Source organism: Mastomys coucha, unplaced genomic scaffold (assembly GCF_008632895.1).
Source record: "Mastomys coucha isolate ucsf_1 unplaced genomic scaffold, UCSF_Mcou_1 pScaffold23, whole genome shotgun sequence".
NCBI lineage: Eukaryota > Metazoa > Chordata > Mammalia > Rodentia > Muridae > Mastomys > Mastomys coucha.
The window spans coordinates 62,433,010-62,446,182 of record NW_022196906.1 but is presented as its reverse complement, the minus strand read 5'-3'; the positions used below and the strand labels follow the sequence as shown (position 1 = coordinate 62,446,182).

General features: G+C 42.0%; 1 protein-coding gene across 4 annotated transcripts in view; it reads right to left on the bottom strand.

Moving 5' to 3' along the window:
• Vps13c (vacuolar protein sorting 13 homolog C) overlaps positions 1-11,479 on the bottom strand; it is a 159,062-nt gene extending 147,583 nt beyond the window's left edge. For 3 of the 4 annotated variants that reach the window (XM_031346006.1, XM_031346007.1, XM_031346008.1), the window contains exon 1: positions 11,288-11,478. In XM_031346006.1, the coding sequence (XP_031201866.1) occupies positions 11,288-11,387 (100 nt within the window). In that variant the 5' untranslated portion in view covers positions 11,388-11,478. Of the gene's footprint in view, positions 1-11,287 lie in introns of all 4 variants that reach the window. The other variant, XM_031346005.1, reaches the window with a different exon arrangement.
• Positions 11,480-13,173: the final 1,694 nt, after the last annotated feature.

The window sequence follows — 13,173 nt, the reverse complement described above, 5'->3', positions numbered from 1 at the left end:
GGGGGGCAAAAAACATAACATTAATACAGCCATTAGTAATAATGTGTTGCATCTATCACACACTAAGGATGCAATGCTAAGAACACAGATGGAAGAAGGTGGGACTCAAGGTCCAGCAGGAAGCAGAGGCCAGAACATACCTGCATTACAGAACAAAACAAAGAGGGACATGGGAAAATGTTTGCAGACTAGGGTTTTCTAAAAGGCTACATACCATCCAGACTTTTTAAATAACTTTTTAAACCTATATACGTATACGTATGTGTATATGCATAACACCAGCAAACAGAAGCCAAACAGAAGCTATGACAGCACAATGTCTCTTCTACAAACAGTATGTGTTTCCTGTGTATATGCAATTTTTTCTAAAGCACACTGTTGAAAGTTAGAAGAAAGTCAGAGAAGCAATAAGAAACCCCTAGGAAATAGCAGAAAATATTACAGCTTTGTACGTAGAAAGAATGAAAGAATACTGTTTGGCAGCCTTCACAGTGCATCTGGAAAGAACCTAAAATCTGAAAAACCAGGTATGGCGGTATATGCCTGTGACACAGCATTTAGGAGGCTAAGTCTGAGAGACATTAGTTTGAGGCCAGGATGGGCTAGACAGTGAATTCCAAGCCACCCTAGTCTATACAGAAATACCCTCTCCCAAAAATCATACACACATACATACATATCTACCTAAAATAAAGTAATAACTTCATTGTCAAACAAAGACCATCACAGTAAAGACAAATTTTGAAGCCAGAAAGTCTGCATGCATGTCTATGCAGCACACGCTATGTCTATGGAGGCCATAGAGGGCGCCAAATCCCCTAAAAATGGAGTGATAGACAGCTGTCATGTGGATGCTGGGTATTTAACTCTTGCAAGAGCAGCCACAGAGCTCTTAACCTCTAGCCCACAGAATCATTCTTAGGAATCATAATCTCTAAGGTTACAGAAGTACTGAGATAGCTCTGCATTTAACTATATACTGATGTCTTACACAGATTACAACTGAGGCCCCTATTTGAGTCAACAGAAGGAATCTTATTTTCAGAACACTTATTTTCAGTCATTCAAAGCAGTTTAACATCTCTATGGTCAGCTCAGACCCCAAACCTGCTCATGAGCTCTGAGACTCTCAAGTGAGTGGGGTCACTGTCACCAGGAGTACTCAGATCACCCACACTAAAAATGACATCTTCACAATCACTAAGACAAAAACATGCGTGTATCAGACAAATGTGACCATATATATGTATACACATATATACATATACACATATATATATATGAACTTGTACATCTTTATAAAAATGGGGCTGTTTCTACTGTAGTAAACTAAGGTTCTACAATGAAGTAACAGGTATTGTTTGATCATTGCCAACATGGCGAACAAAGTTTAAAGAAGTGTATTTTACAACCTGACAGAATATTGAAAGTGATGATCACTGTTGATGAGACAAATATGACTTTTTATTAACCATTTTCATTATTTTCCAGTTTTTATAATTATCAGGTATTACTTTTAATTGAAATCATGATGCAAAATACGGGGAAATGAAGAAATAAAAAATAAAACAATGGTAAATTCTGAAGTTAATTTGGCTCAGCATTTGGCTATGAATTCTTCCTATACCTAACACCTACTTTACTTTCAGACACACAAAACTAACAAAGAATAGCTAGGTCTGTTCATACTTCCTGGATAAATGACATAAAGGGTAGCCATAGCAATATCGTTCTTTAGCTATTTGTACTAAGGGAGGGGCCACTAGTACAATAAAAAGACAGGGAGGGAAATTAGCAACTTGCAGATTAGCAGAGGCCCAGGGAATGGGGGAAAGTGCATTCATCCCTCAGCCAGTAGCCTGTGCCCTGGCTAGGTGACGCACCAGCCAACTCGCAAACACAATGCATGCTGTTCTGCCAGGCACAGGTGCATCTGTCCCATTCCATGGCCTAAGGATGCAGTAACTTCCATTTAAATCATTTGTAAGACTGAGACATATCCACCAAAAAATCAACCACTTCATACTGAACTGAGTACTGGAAAAATATCCTAAGAAAGATGGGATTTTCATCCCAGAAACAGTCATTCCAAACACACAGAAGTAAACTTCCTATTTAGCTAGCTCACCAGAGATAAGAACACTCAGAGGCCACAGGGGGAAAAAAAAAATCAATAATCATGTCTAATCTTAAAAATAAAGAAAAGAAACAAGGTCAGGAGGATGAATGATGAGAGGTAGACATGCTACGCTCTGCCAGCAAGGAAAACAGGAAGGCCAGGCATGCCATGAGGTGGCGCTTAACCTCAAGTCCACAGATACCAAATAGACAGGCTGGTAAGGAGCTCTGTGCAGTGACCACTGGCGCAGACTGGCAGGGCTGAAGGATATGGATAAGGAGTAGGATGTAGGAGTCCAGCTTTGAAGGAGACCTCACTCACTGCTCACGAAGAAGCTATAGAAATGTTACTTTACGCTCACAGTGCGGAGGACAGTTACACAGGGAATTTCGGAGCCAACGCCGAAAGATATCTCAACATGGTAAACCTAAATCAGAATGTAGGAAACAATCTTTGCTAATGAGTTAACGATAGAAATGAATGCAAGCCCATTAAATTAGCAAGTAACACCTTCTTTTAAAAAAAGGAACAGTTGTTAAATTAGAAGAAACAACCAAGTTAATGTAGTGAGTGAAAAGCAAAGGAGCAAGAGAGATGGTTCAGTGGTTAGAAACACTTGCTGCTCTTGCAGAAGACCCAAGTTCAGTTCCCAGCACCCACTCTGGGCAGCTCCTATAATTCCAGCCCCAATGGGATACAATGAGGAGGCTCTGAGGGTATCAGGTACACAAATGGTGCACATACATACATGCAGACACTCAATTTGGTTTTGTTTGTTTGTTTTTTAATCAACTGGAACTGTCATAACACAGAACAGGCTTGCCTAAGTTCTAAATCCAAGAATAGCTTGTATACATGTATTCATCTACAGAATAAACACAGGAAACACTGTTGCTTTGGGATTGGTGGTACAGGCCTGTTCTCCCAGCATTCGCTCACGAGGTGGAAGATCAGGACACCCAAGCTAGCCAAGGCTACACAGGGAGCTCAGAGCCAGCTGGACTATATGACTATGAAACAGAAAGGGATAAGGATGTAGCACAATTAATAAACAGAGTGCTTGCCCAGCATGCATGAAGTTCTGCTTCTATCTCTAACAAGTACAGATCTAGTGTGGTGGCACATAGCTATAATCGCAACACTGAGCAAAGGCGGGTACATCCTCAGCTACACATGGAGTTTAAATACTGTCTCAGAAAGAAAACTAGTGTTGATATTAAATAATTTCAACCAGAAATAATTTCTCCATGACTTCACTGAGGCTTGAGCTGTATCTCCCCTACAGTATTTTAAGTTTACATAAATCCCCAGCACAATATGATCTCCTTACCAATGTCCCTCATCACTGGTACTCAGGAAACACTTGCTTAATTGCCTTAGGATGCACATAGTTACGGGGCAGAAACAACTAGTATGAGGCCATCAATTCATATTTCAAAAAGTATGTTCAGATATTACTGGATCCCCACAGCCTCACAGCAGGAGGCAGGTAGCACGTACCTATCAAGAAAAAGAAACTGGAGGTATCTGGAGGTTAATGGCCTATGAAGACCATGGCAACCTACATATGGAAGGGCCAGCCCTCAGTCTTCTGACACTCAGTGCCAGGTTCAGAACACCATGCTTTCTTCTAGACAATGGAGCAGAACAGGTAAAGGGTTCAATCCCACTGAATAAATCTGCTTCCTTTGCCAGGCAATAGCCAGACTCTGCACTGAGAGGTCTGTTGGTGCCGCTCTGGTTTTTAAAGTTATATAAAAATCCAAGTGGAAAGGGTAGTGTCAGAGGATAACATCAGGAGCACCAGAAGGGACAGTTCCTCGGGAACATGGGAGGTGGCACTGCAGATGGCCATGCTAGACCTTTTCTCTAAAAACAGTTCCTGAGCTACATGCCAGAACTACTCCAGGAGCACACAGAGCTCACTCCCACCCCTCTCTGCACTAACACATGAAGAAGCTGGAGTTTAAGCAGAATGGGTGACTCTTCCAAGGTTAAACAATAATTGTGGCACTGTATATCCCGACTCCCTCGTCAGTTCTTAATATAAAACATAAGGATTAATCCAAACTATGATACAACAACCAAAACAATGACCAACAAATAAAAACACCAGACCCTAATCAAGCCACATGGCCTAAAACAGTGGCAAGCACCTATGTAGTACTGTGAGGCACGCAAGGTTTCTCAGATCTAGTTATAGCCAAAGTATCCACCATCTTCTTCACTTGTATCAAATGTTTATGAGCTCTTCGCATCCAAGGAAATGAGCTCAACCACTAAGCAGTCTGCAAAAGTATGAACCAATTCATTGTAATGACTCATGTTTTCACAGACACCAAAGAAAATATTGTACCAATTCCTTCCAAATGAACTGAACCATCTGACTCCAAACCAAACCAATCCAGATTGGTTCAGTTGGAGGACTGCCGTGCAGCAAAAAGGAAGTAGCTGACTCTTACTTTCCAGTTTCCTGTTGAAACAAGAAGTCTTGGTAGAGACAAGCAAAAAGCTGCACGGAAGTCACCAGGACTTTCTCCTTTCAAACACCGCACAGAGCCTAAAACCCAAGGCACAGCTTACTTCTGCCTCTATTTCTAGAAAATGGATGGATTTTTAATTAATGATGATGCTATTTACATGCATGGATAGGTGTATCCAGTTTAGCTTTTCAAGCTCTGCTTTGATATATTGTCCCACCTTGTCGGGAAATGGTTTTAATGCTTTGCCTTAATTCAGCACCCAAAAGCTGCACCTTCAGAAGCTGAGGGCTTTGATTCGTAATGAAGAATTGCTGTACAGCCAATGGTTGGGCAAGGAGACAAAGGCGGGACTTTTAGGACTTCTAGATAGCAGTGGGAAAAGGGACTGACTGAGGGGGAGAAGAGGGGAGACTCTCCATGATGAGGAAGCAAAGAGAGCAGACTTAAAGGTCCGCCAACATGTAAGATTCTAGGAAAGTGGCCCTAGGAGCCATTACCCTAATTGGGCCTGGGGTAGCAAAGATGAAATATAGATTTTAAAAAGATGTTAACTCAGGAATACCTGAGGGGAGTGTGCACCTGCTGCGGAAAGATTTAGAAGCCCAGCCATTGAGCAAGTTAGGCATATCAAAATTAGCTGGCGTGTATGTCTTTTCTTTGCAAATCCCGCGAGCTCTGGCAGATGACTAGGGGCTCAATCACCTGCCAGGAGGGAGCTTTAAAAAAAATCCTTCTGGGGATGTGAAGTTGATGGCTCAATGGTTAAGAGCACTTGCTGCTCTCACAAAGTTCAGTTCCCAGCTCCCACCTGGTGGTTCACAACCATTCCTAACTCCAAAAGAGAAAAGAAAAGAAAAGAAAAGAAAAGAAGAAGAAAAAAACCAAATACCCTCTTCTGGCCTCCACAGGCACTGCAAGAACATGGTGCACACACATACTTGCAGGTAAAATACTTACATGAAATAAAATAAAAATTTTATTTATTTTATTTAAAAAAATACTGCCTCGATGTATAAGTACTTAGACACTACAGTGTTTTATGTAATGTGGCTAAAGAAAAAAAACCACAAACCACACAACTGTTTTTTCTGTCATCCCAGTCTGCCCCACCTGCTGGGCATCCTATAGATGTGGCTTCTTTACCTTGTGTATTTTGCGACTGGCTCTTCGCACTGGCTGCAGGCAGCGAGTACCACTTCCCTAAGGAAGCACTCAGGCTGCTCCAGCCTTGCTCAAACCACAGGTGCTAGAAGCTCGCTCGCCTCTTACATTTGCAGAGATGAAACAGATAGCTTCTTCCCATCAGTGACCTGCCAAAAGCCTTACACCTGGTGGAAGATAACTTTCTGTCCAGTTTCCTCGTCCTCTCCCCTTCTTCATGCTGCTTTCTACGAGCAAGACAAGCTGGCCATCACAAATCTAATATCAAAAATGCAACAAAATCCAAAACTTTTGGGTGCTGGCATGTTGCCACAGACTTAATCTTGCATGGTACGCTGCTCCGAAATGCAATTATTCCATGCTGGAAATAATTGTAAGGCTATGTGCACTATGTGCATATGAAATATAACTGAATTTTATGCTAACTTGGTTGTCATCCCCAAGAAATCACATCACACACTTATCAATATTCTAAATTCTGAAAAACAAAACCCAGAATCTACAGCAATTCTAGTCCTCAGCATTTGGAACAGGAACTCCACCCATAACTGCGGGCTGACCAGGAAGGGCCTCCGGGGTGAAGGACAGGACCTGAAACTGCACCCGAGAGCCTGGCTTAAGGGGCTGTGAACTCTGTACACTACACCCTGGTTCCTGTTCCTGGTACCACAGCCACCCCTGTGATCCTACACACCAGGTCTAAGGTTCAGTCCACTGGACTAAGGGAAGTGAGAGCCACCGAGTCCTGAATGGAAGCTGCTCCTGTTCCTCCACAGGAAAAAGCTTGGAAAAATCAAATTGGCAGATTCTACATTGCAGCACCACTTAACCCACATTGCAAAAGATCGGACATTTCGACACACTGTTTTGGAGACATGTTACACTTAAAACAATTAAATCCTGGATACCTCTCAAACAGCTAGGGGCTGTGTAATTTATCTGGTGGTACCAGTTTCTGGGGATCAAAAGCCTAGGTAAGCATTTTCATCTGGCAGCACCTGCCCACAAGGCACACGTCTGAGCCTTTGAAGGCTGTCCTACACACTGTTACAGAAAACAGGAGCATTGTCAAGTATAAATTAATTGCAAAAAGTTTCCTTGCTTTTAAGACTTCAGGGGAGGATAAAAGATATCCATATGCATGTACAATGCTAGCAGATGCATGATGTTAGAGGAAACATGCTTCAAAAAATGCGACAGCAGGCTAACCCACCTACCATTGCCATCCAAAGGACTTTCCTTGGACTTCCTGTTGTAGTTCTCTTTACAGATTAGGAAACTGAGGCTTACAGAACTAATTTCTCCAGGATCCTGTAAGTGGTGAACTGGACCTGTTTCCACAGTAGCAAGTTTTAAAAATGTATTCTGCCTAAACCATTTCGAAAATACTTAATAAGAACTGTGTGGCATTATATAATCTTTTAAGAATGAATTCCAAGCCAGGAGGTGGTAATACGTGCCTTTTTATCCCAGCACTTAGAAGGCAGAGGCAGAGGCAGGAGGATCTCCAAGAATTTGTGGCCAGCCTGGTCTAGAGTGTCAGGACAGACAGCACTACACAGAGAAACCCTGTTTCAAAAAGCAAAAGAAGAAGAGGAGGAGAGAGGAGGAGGAGGTGAGGGAATTCCAAAAGATAGTCATAAAGTTTAAGAGCCCTTTATGTCCTCTCTGAACATTATTATTACTATTATTATTATTATTATTATTATTATTATTATTATTATTATTATTATCATTACTGCCTTTGCTTCTTCAGTTAAAAAAGTTTTAAAAATTATTACATTTTTATATGAGGGGGGACATGTTAGTGTCCCTGCATGTAAGGTATGAGGACAACTTGTAGGAGTCAGTTCTCTCCTTTTACTATACGCATCACAGGGACTGAACTCTGATAGCCAGGGTTGGCAGTAAGCATGCTTACCCCCTGGGCCAGCAGTCTTGCTGGCCTTGCTCGTTCTTGAACTTAAAAGCCACTTCCAGAATGTATAGCTTGATTCTAGACTTTCTAATAACTCACTCCTTCTTTTTCATACTACAGTTTTCTTCTTTATTGTGGCTTTTATTGTTTCATTGTGTGGACGTCTCCTATGCCCAATGTTTTTCAGATTATAGTAACACTATATTTTGACTCTCAAAACTCCCCAGGCACACCAAAGACATGATACATGTCAGTCATTTAAGATACCTGTTTGTCTTGTTAGAAATCTCTTAAAAGTAATGTACTCTCTCTAGATCTATTTTTACTCCCTAGTAAAAGCTGTTAACCCCCTGGGTCTCATTATATCCAGGAGACAATCTCCATTTTCTCCTTAGGCCAGTTCCTCAACTACTACACAGGTCTGGACAGCACTTCCTTCCTGACTGTCCATCTCTCACACTGCTAGATGTTTTCAGCAGTATCCCTAGGACCTACCTACACCTACCAGCAGCACACCTCCTCAGTCAACAGTATTTCTTTTTTTTTTTCAAAGATTTATTTATTATTATACATAAGTACACTGTAGCTGTCTCCAGACACACAGGATAAAGTCTCATTCCTAGATTTCACTAGAGAGCATCAAATCTTATTATGGGTGGTTGTGAGCCAACATGTGGTTGCTGGGAATTGAACTCGGGACCTTCGGAAGAGCAGTCAGTGCTCTTATGGCTAAGCCATCTCGCTAGCCCTGTCAACAGCGCTTCAAGCACTGCCAAACACCCTCCTGACACTGAAATCAACTGCTTTTGGCTAGTCTAATATTCTAGTTAAGAGTAAGTTAACTTACTCTCCAAAGAACAAAAAACACAAAAAAATTACATATGTAAAACTTCTACAGGAAGAATCCCCCTATTCTAAAGTTTTAAACATGCAAAGGTTTAAAAAGGTTAAAAAAGAAAAAAGCACTGACATATAAATGTTACCTGCTAACACACATGTAGTTTTCAAATAGGACTACATATCACCTTCAGACTTTCTTGAAAAGCTTTGTCAGCACCATGGATGTCTTATCAACGATTTCATTAATATCCCATCTGTTTCCCAACACCATAAAGACCAGTTTCTCCAGCACTATTGTCTTGAGTAATAGTCAACTCAGACTCGTCTTTCTATTTTAAGGAGAATCGGATTAGAAGACCACATGTTGAGCAATAACTACAAAGCACATGATATCTAGAAACCATTAGTTAAACTTTACAGGGCTGAGCTGTGAGCTGACAACACGCAATCGCTGACTGTTCCCGGGACAACTGGTGAAAGAAACCAATGTATCCGCTGCACAGCGTATCAGACACACTGCACAGTTAAGGCATACTACTGGCAGAATATGTTATTCTAAGAATAAAATAAAATGAAATAAAATGAAATAAAATGGAGCTGAGGGTATATATAGCTCATTGAAGAATGTCACTGGGCACCATCAAGGTCTGGAGTTGGGGTCCCAGCACCACAAAGTAAGGAAAAGCAGAAAACAGGATAAAGAAAAATCTCATTCCTAGATATCACTAGAGACAGTGAGGCAGGAGGTGCGACACAGCTCTGTAACACTTAGATTCAGTGTGAATAAGCTCGAAGTCTTCAGACTCTAATCGCTGTCAAACAGTTTACAAACTGAACAACCTCAGATGCTAACACGTCCAACTCCTAACTTTAAAAGTGAGTACAATGTGGTAGTGGAGGAATCCTCAACTTCACCTATACATCTTTTTTTTTTCTTTTTTAAAAGGCCTGAACTCCTGAGGACAAGGCAACCAATAAAACCAATAAAAAAGGAGTGGTTAGTGGGAATGTCATCTTGTCAGGTGTGATCAAACTCCTCAGACCATATTATAGCTTTCTCTGCGGAAGCTGAAATTAAAAAAAAAAAAAAAAAAAAAAAAAAAAAAAAAAAAAAAAGGTCCTTACTGTAAATGGCTTCCCCAACATACTAGCAGGCCTAGAACTATACGCACTCTAGCTCAGAGTTCACACTGATCTGAAGCACTTTTTTCAAAAATGTTTTACAAAGAATAACTGACATTACTGCAAGAATTCTAAAGAAACACTTGCCCTCTCTCTTTGTGCGGAAGGATCTAGATACTCCTTTTAAAAACTTTTCCTTTTGCATTATGTAGCAGGGATGGTTACACAAAGTGTGTATTTATGGAAGAATCACCAAAAAAAAAAGAAAGAAAGAAAAGAAAAAAAAAAGAGCAGCAACCCATTTTAAAATAAAACAAGTGTTCCAACATAATTCAGGGGGCAAGTCATTATTCAATGACAGCACTGTCCAATAAAAATATGGTACCTCTCCCAGATCATTAATTTTAGGAGCCCATATTTTTGATAGACATAATGTAGAAATCCTTTGTAATTGCTAACGGTAGGTAATAGTGATAAACAAGCTGAGCTGAGCAGATGGGAACAGCCTATGCATTTTACCCTCATGATTATGTTTCTTGTAACCTCATCATAAATTGACCTTGTAGCTGATGATGGTTCTGAATTTTAATAATGTATTTAACTCAAGCTAGTCAAATACCATTTCAGCACGGAGCCAACATAATATTTATTGAGATGCTGGGGGTTTTTTTTGTTGTTTGTTTTTGTTTGTTTGGGTTTTTTTTTTTTTTTTTTGACCTCCATTAGGAGAAATGCTCATCTTCAAAACCCAGTGTACTTTATACTCGGAACATTGTAACCACATTTCAAGCACCAAACAGCTAGCTTCTCCACTGGCAAATGCCAACCAGACAGAGCGAGCCTAAACTTAAATCGCTGACAATTAAAAGTAGCTCCATCCATTTAAATGGGATGTTGTTTTTTAATTTCCTCCCAAAGCTGACAAAATTCCCAGGCCTTACAGTAACTTAGTAAATGAATACAAATACTCCCCATATCCCCAAATACCCCATCTGTATTGGTATTCTACTGTTCTGTGGAGGCTTGAAGCAAAAGTTCTGCCACTGAGCTACACTCCCAAATCCAAGTTTACTCAAGAATGCAGAAGTAGGCTACTTATCACAAGACTTTTCTACTCCTAATCTTCAGGATAATAACCTTGGCAGATCTTCCCGCATTTGCACCCTAGCAGACAACCCTAATTAATGATGCCTCTGGCCAGTAGCTCGAAGGTCTACTTCAAAACAAAAACAAAAAGAGCTGCAGAGCCCTCTACCTAACTAGGAAGTGGCCAAATGGTAGGAATCCCTGAGTTAAAGTCCTTGGGGGACAAGGCATGCCTTTCTTCTTACTGTCACCCCTGCCCATCCCACCTCCCCGGGCTGGGAACCAGGAAGCCTGGTCCTGGGGCCAGGAGATGCAAGGGAAGACAAGCTGACACTGTAGGGAGCATGAGCCGTGCTCTGACGTCCGCTGCTGAGGTAAATAATTACTTTTTTTTTCTTGTTTTATTCTGAGGGGTTTGTGGGGACTGCTAAGCAGCGCGCTGCCCCTGTGTGGCTACATCGACAGCAGGGGCATGCCCAGCGGGGCCCCCGGGGTCCTCAGGCTCCCACACGCGCAGCCCCCTCTCCCACGCCGGCAGGGCCGAGGCATCGCGCTTACCGCCCCAGATCCCCAGCTTTAGCTGGGACTTGTTCAGGTTCTCCACGTAGTCCCCTAGGAAGCGGTTCAGCAAGTCAGCGACCACCGACTCCAGCACCATGGCGGGGACCAGGAGGCGGGAGAGGGCGGAGCCGGAACGCAGCGCGCAGGGGAGGGCCGTGGCCGGCGCGGAGACTGACAGCTGCGGCCCGCCCCGCGCCGCGCGTGCGCGACGCCACCACTGCGCAGGCGTGACCCCACCACCCCCACCTCTGCGCTTACAGGGGGCCAAAGTAAGAGAGAGTGAGGCCTGGGGTTAAGGCGCTGTGACTCTCCAGCGCAAAACTGTCTTTGAGTCCTGGGCATGTCATAATCCCGGCACAGTAATGCACTTCTCTTAATCCCAGCACTGAGGAGACAAAGGAGAGTCAGAATTTCAAGGTCATCCTTAGCTACATAGCCATTTCAAGGCCAGGCTACATAGTCAGTTCAAGGCCAGACTAGGCTATATGAGGCCCTGTATTAAGATTTTTTTTTTTAAGTAATACAATAGATCGGTGAGATGGCTCTGCCGGTAAAGGTGCATGCTGCTAAATCTGATGATTTGAGTTCAATTACTGAAACTCAATGGTGGAAAGAGAGAACAGACACCGTCAAGTTGTTCTGACTGTCACACTCATACCTTCCATGCACACAAACACACAGAGAGAAAACCAAAGACACATAGTAAGACCCTGTCTCAAAAATAAATAAACAAACAAGCAAACGCAACTTTAAAATAAAGGCTGGGCATGGTGATACACGTCGTTAGCCCCAGGCAGATCTCTGAGTACAAGGCCAGCCTAGTCTACATTTAGGAATTCCAGACCTGCCAGAGCTATACAATGTAACACTGTCTCAAATAAATACATAATAGGGAAAATTTTTTAAAAGGGGGGGGGGCAGTGCTAACAAGTAGCTGGCAAAGACCTACCTCAGTCTTCCATTCTTGCCACATGAAATAAATCCTTAACCATTTATTTTTCCTTGCTCTTTCAGACTAAACCTAGACCCTCTCACCTTCCCTGTGTATAACCAATGAATAGCACACCTGCCGGTTCTATATCGATTGTGTTTCCTTAATTCTTCTGTCTCCTTTGCACAGCTCATTGGTATCTACTAACTGCCCCACTAGCCCCCAACCCTTTTCTTTTCTTTTCTTTAGTCTATCCTTCAGACTGACACCAGAGCTCACTTTTCCAGAGCACAGATAAATCTGTTAGTCACCTACTGTTTGGGGTCCACTTAAATCTAACATAAATCCAACATAACTCAAACACCAGGTTAATGCAGATGACAGAAATTTATTGAAGTCGAGCTGCTACTGATCCACTCAGGAGCTAAACTGCAACCCTGTAGAGATGGTGTACAGCCCATTTAAAGGATGAAACTATAAAAGATGGGTGGGATGTAGGATTGTCCTATCCTATTTTGACATAAGGAGTTGAACAAGGTAATTTCCACTAATCAGAACAGAAGTTGGTTCCTGGGCCTGGGAACATGTACTTAGTTTGACCCTGCCTGCAAGATGGAGAAGTTGTCACTGAGACGTCTGGACTCAGAAAATTGTTTCCTTATATCTGAAGCTGTTCAGCTATTGGAAATAAGCTCCCCTATGACCTAGGATCCTGAATTTAGTTTCTCCCTATGATTGAAAACGAAATGGTAGTACTTAGAATAAATTTGTTTGTTCCCAACATACTAAAAAGTAATAACCTAATATTTACAATACACTCTTAAATCTCCCAACATTTAGAGCATTCTCTTTGATCTGTCCCCCAAGTTCTTTCTAATCATACCCCTTGGGATAGTTAATCTCAATTGTCAATTTGATAAGATATGGAACCACCTGGGAGATAGGCTTTTAG